Here is a 4,670-nt window from a genome sequence, read left to right on the forward strand (position 1 = left end):
AAAAAGGGTATGTTTTTTGCTTCTTTCCTCTGCTCTGATGTTGATTCGGGTGCTGTTGCTATGATCAATGATCACGGCCCACTTTGAGATTCTAACTAGATAGTTTTTGTGTTCATTGCAAAGTTTAGAATTTGTTTGACTTCGTGATGTAATGTTTGAATTCTCGGAGTTCTGTGTGTAATTTAGGTTGATTTGTGACTTATGGTGTTTCTGTTTGGGTTTTGAAGCTCTGGGGTGTCCTTGTAATAGCTTCTAGTTGGAATAAGTGCGGATTTTGAGTTTGTACTTTTTTAACAAAAAAATGGATAACTCCAAAAACAGGCAGAATGAGAATTTGGGTGTGAACAAAATTGGAAAAAACATTAGAAAGAGCCCTTTGCATCAACCCAATTTTGGTAATAATGCTACTAGTGGTAGACAGCAACAACCTCCTCAGGTTTACAACATAAGCAAGAATGAATTCAGGGATGTTGTTCAACAGCTTACTGGGTCTCCCTCTCTCTCGCAGGATCCTCCACCTAGACCACCTCATAATTCCCCAAAACCACAGAGTGTGCGGTTGCAGAAGATTAGACCTCCCCCTTTACCCCATGTAAGGCCACCAGTGCCTACCCCTGCTTCGGCCCCTCCACCAGTTCCTTACAATGGTACCTTACATAGACCTGCTCAGTTTAGACAACCATCTTCCAATCCTTTGCATCCGGGGGAGATGACATGGGCTAATACAGCTGAGTCACCCATCTCTGCATACATGAGATACCTTCAAAATTCAATGATGGATCCAGGGTCAAGGGGTAACCAAGTTCAGCCTCAACCACAGCCACACCCTCCACAACCATTTGTACCGGGCAATGTTCTGCCTTATCCACCTTCATCTGGTTTACTTCCTAATCCTCGCATGCCTATGTTGCCCTCTCCAAGATTCAATGGTCCCATTGCACCTACGAATGCTACTAACCCACCAGTGCCTAGTATTCCTTCCCCACAAACAAATGGCCCTCCTATTTTACCTTCTCCAACTTCCCAATTCCTCTTGCCTTCGCCGACTGGTTACATGAATTTCCTATCCCCTCGGTCACCATATCCGTTACTTTCACCTGGAGTTCAGTTTCCATCCCCCTTTACCCCCAATTTCCCTTTCTCGCCCTTTGCACAATCAGGGATTTTAGGACCTGGACCTCAACCTCCGCTCTCTCCAGGCCTGTTCCCATATTCTCCGTCAGGGTTTTTTCCCATCACAAGTCCTAGGTGGAGAGATCAATAGCTTTCTCATTTTGGGCTACATGCTTCGATGGGGGTGCTCCCTTCTAACTGAACTGATCTTAGTTCTTAGAAGAGCTTTGTTTGTTGGCATGTAAAATACATTCCAGTTGTAAGATGTCTTTTTCGCTGGTGGTAGTCTTCATTTCTCATTCCCTTGTTTCTCTTTTGTTGATGACCACAATGGCTACAATCCTTTTACTTTGAAGATCAGAAACTCAATTGGACCGTTGGACAGGAGCTGTAAGATGAAGGACACGAAAGGAAGTAGGCTTACAGACAATATTTGTTATGTAGGGTAGGTAATGTTCTTTTGTAATATAATGGATTGCATGTTAAAGTGCATAGTCGTTTTCATGTTATATTTACTAGAGAAGATACTTTTATGTACTGATCTTATACTTTTCAGTTTTCACCAAATGATTTGCAATGAAAGATATTTGCTTCTTCAGCATTTATTTTTTGTTTCTTATTTTCTTATCTCTAGTAGTTTCCTTTTTCATTTGATGGCTGTTTTAGAATATTAAGTTTGCTGGCTTTATTTAAGATGACTCAAGAAAAGAAAATCGACAACTTATGTACTGAATAGATTGATTAACCTTGCTTTGGATATGTATTCAGGAAAATTATTATATTTGGAATCATTTGTTTTTGTTTTCCTATTAGATTCGGTTATTCAGTATGAATGACAAAATCAAATTTATAGCAGCCGGGTAGAGAATATAATATAGTCACTTCGTAGCTCCAGCTATGCTGAGTTTATAATTATAGCTATTCTTTAGTGAAACGTTCTGAAAATATAGATGTTACTAAAACTAGCTTTTGCGAATTGTATTTATTGACAATTTTGTACTGAGATAGGAATGTTTGTAAATCTTAGTTTAGGTTTGATATCTATTGCCCCCATAATTCCTCTTTGTTAGGCATACAAAAAGTATAAATGCCAAGCCTTTTTTATTTTGTTTTCGCATATTCAGCTTGTGCATTATTTTATGTATCTTAACAAGGCTTCATGTATCCTAATTATGTAACGCCCCGTTCTAGAACCAGTTTGTTAACATCGCATTATGATATTAAGCGCAGTTACAATCACATGGGTTCAATTAAAATCCGGATAAATTTTTCATTTTAAAACATGCCGAATTTATAATACCCAATTTCGTGATCATAACCATATTACCTTGCGGAATCAGATAAATCAAGCTTAACATCATGTTCTTATTCCATTTTTAAACCATTAATTTACTTCTTATTTATTTCACATCTTCTACTATATTGGAGATCTCTTCATTAGCTACGCGTGGCTTCAAACCGCGCTCAAATCGGAGTACTGTAGCCCAAGTTATGACCGTTGGAATCAACACAAGATAGTGTTGATCACAGGTCCCGCGCGCTTCAGCGCGCTACCGGGCGCTCAAGCACGCGTTATCGGGCGCTAAAGCCTCCATCTGGGCGCTTAAGCGCACGGAGGCAGGAAGCATCAGGTTTTTCAGTATAAATGGGCGCTTAAGCGCGCACCAGGGCGCTCAAGCGCGCTATCCTGGGCGCTTAAGCCCCCATTTGGGACATTTTAGCGCGCAGAGGCAGAAGCATCTCCTCCTTCAGCGGCTAAGGGCGCTCAAGCGCGAACCAGGGCGCTCAAGCGCGAACCAGGGCGCTCAAGCGCGTAACCCTGGGCGCTTAAGCCCCTACACAGGGCGCTCCAGCGCGAGGAGGCCGAATGCATTGGCTCTCACAGGGGCAGCAGGGCGCTTGAGCGCGCTCCTGGGCGCTTAAGCGCGCTGCCAGGGGATTCCAATTCCCACATCTTTCAAGTCCAAGTCTAGGGGAAGATGCATCACCCTTCCAAACACCAATTGTTCATGTCTCAAAACTTAATCCTAGCACTCATCCAACCTCTCCTCATGAGATTTAGCTAGAATTTGGGCAGCATAACCTTTGTTTTCACGATGTTTCCCAATTTAAACAAAAGGTACCTAATGGATTCTCCGCCCAACCAATTCAATAACTCAATACATCAAAGCATGCATATATTGAATTTCAAGTAGGCATCATTTACAGTACATATTCATTACAAATCATGGAACTTAGCTTACAAAACACTATGATCATTCCCTTGGCTCCCATCAACAAAAGAGATGACCAAAGGCATGAGCATAGGCTAAGTCCATTCCAATATACAAATCATACATCTATCAGTTGTCTATGAGTTACAATCTTATACATGTGAGCTACAAAACAACATGTATCAAAATACTCGATCCTCATGCATCAATACTAGTCCAAGTCTGGCCACTTGCCACCGGTGGCTCCTGCAGCATCCTTAATTGAAAAAGGGGCCCCACAACACGGGGTGAGATATACGAATATATCCAGTAAACTAGGGGTCCTCGGAGCATCTCTCCACCCCACAGTTCCATATCAGTGTAATAGCAATAACAATAATAATGCAGTAAATACATATCTATGCAAAGTGCAATAACATCTCCAAGAGAAATCCCTCGAGCTCTCAAGCTGTCCTAAGGAAACTCAGATGCAAATAGTCCTACTGGCCAGCTAACTACCAAGTATGATTTACGCATCGTCATGCAACATACCACATAGGGAAACACCATCCTATGCCACACCAAATGCATACACATACGTATAACAACACATTACACTATTTTATTGCATTTATATACACAATCACAACCTCTACCCTTTCAGGGCTTGGTGGAACAGTCAAGGGAATTACACCCAAGGTCTGAAGGCTTACCTCAAGCTTCAGCCAACCTTTGTTCCCACCAACAGGTTCCACAGTCAGTCAATTACAATACTCCACTTCTCAAACAAAACCTACATAAGGTTTAATGCAATTAACACATATTGCATCTAATAACATCTCATAGCTATCAACCAAGCTATACAATTCATACCAAACATAAGCATGAACTTACCTATCCAATGGAGCTAATCAAGCTCCATAGCTTGCTCCAATGGTTGATCACTTACGGTTGGTCCAAATGCCTCAATCCTAGACATCATTAGGACACAATCATCAATCAACCAAACCATTGAGTACAATTGCAAGAAAGTCCAATATCAAGCATCATATTCTTGCCATTTTCGCAATATACTCATTTAGCTATCTAAGCTCATTTTCACCGATTAAACGTCGTTCCTAGCATTTTTCACAACATGCACTAAGCTCCATTCTTCCTAGAACATAGCTAATTTAACAACATTTCATCAAAACCCCAATTTACTATTCATTGAACCCTAACTCATGCAATTTTCCATGAAAATAAGGTTCAAGGGGTAGAATCTTACCACCAATGGTTGCACAACCAAGGATTGATGGCTCCTCAAGCTTCAATGGAGGTTGAAGCACTCAAAACCCCAAATTTCACCAAAGGGCCGAATTTTTG

At 41.2% G+C, this 4,670-nt stretch overlaps 1 protein-coding gene and 1 long non-coding RNA gene across 2 annotated transcripts; one reads left to right on the forward strand and one right to left on the reverse strand.

Moving 5' to 3' along the window:
* LOC133290632 (protein HAIKU1-like) lies at positions 1–1,487 on the forward strand. Its single transcript, XM_061488742.1, has one exon. The coding sequence runs from the start codon at positions 302–304 to the stop codon at positions 1,262–1,264; it is 963 nt and encodes a 320-aa protein (XP_061344726.1). The 5' UTR covers positions 1–301; the 3' UTR covers positions 1,265–1,487.
* Positions 1,488–3,450: 1,963 nt separating this feature from the next.
* On the reverse strand, positions 3,451–4,251 carry LOC133290630 (uncharacterized). The gene is made up of 3 exons (XR_009748706.1): positions 4,200–4,251; positions 4,019–4,098; positions 3,451–3,582 (listed from the first exon to the last, which is right to left on the reverse strand). It is a non-coding gene; the product is annotated as an uncharacterized LOC133290630 (long non-coding RNA).
* Between the last annotated feature and the right edge of the window lie 419 nt (positions 4,252–4,670).

This window comes from Gastrolobium bilobum, unplaced genomic scaffold, assembly GCF_033153095.1.
Source record: "Gastrolobium bilobum isolate Gb01-03AN ecotype WA unplaced genomic scaffold, APGP_CSIRO_Gbil_v1 utg8322, whole genome shotgun sequence".
NCBI lineage: Eukaryota > Viridiplantae > Streptophyta > Magnoliopsida > Fabales > Fabaceae > Gastrolobium > Gastrolobium bilobum.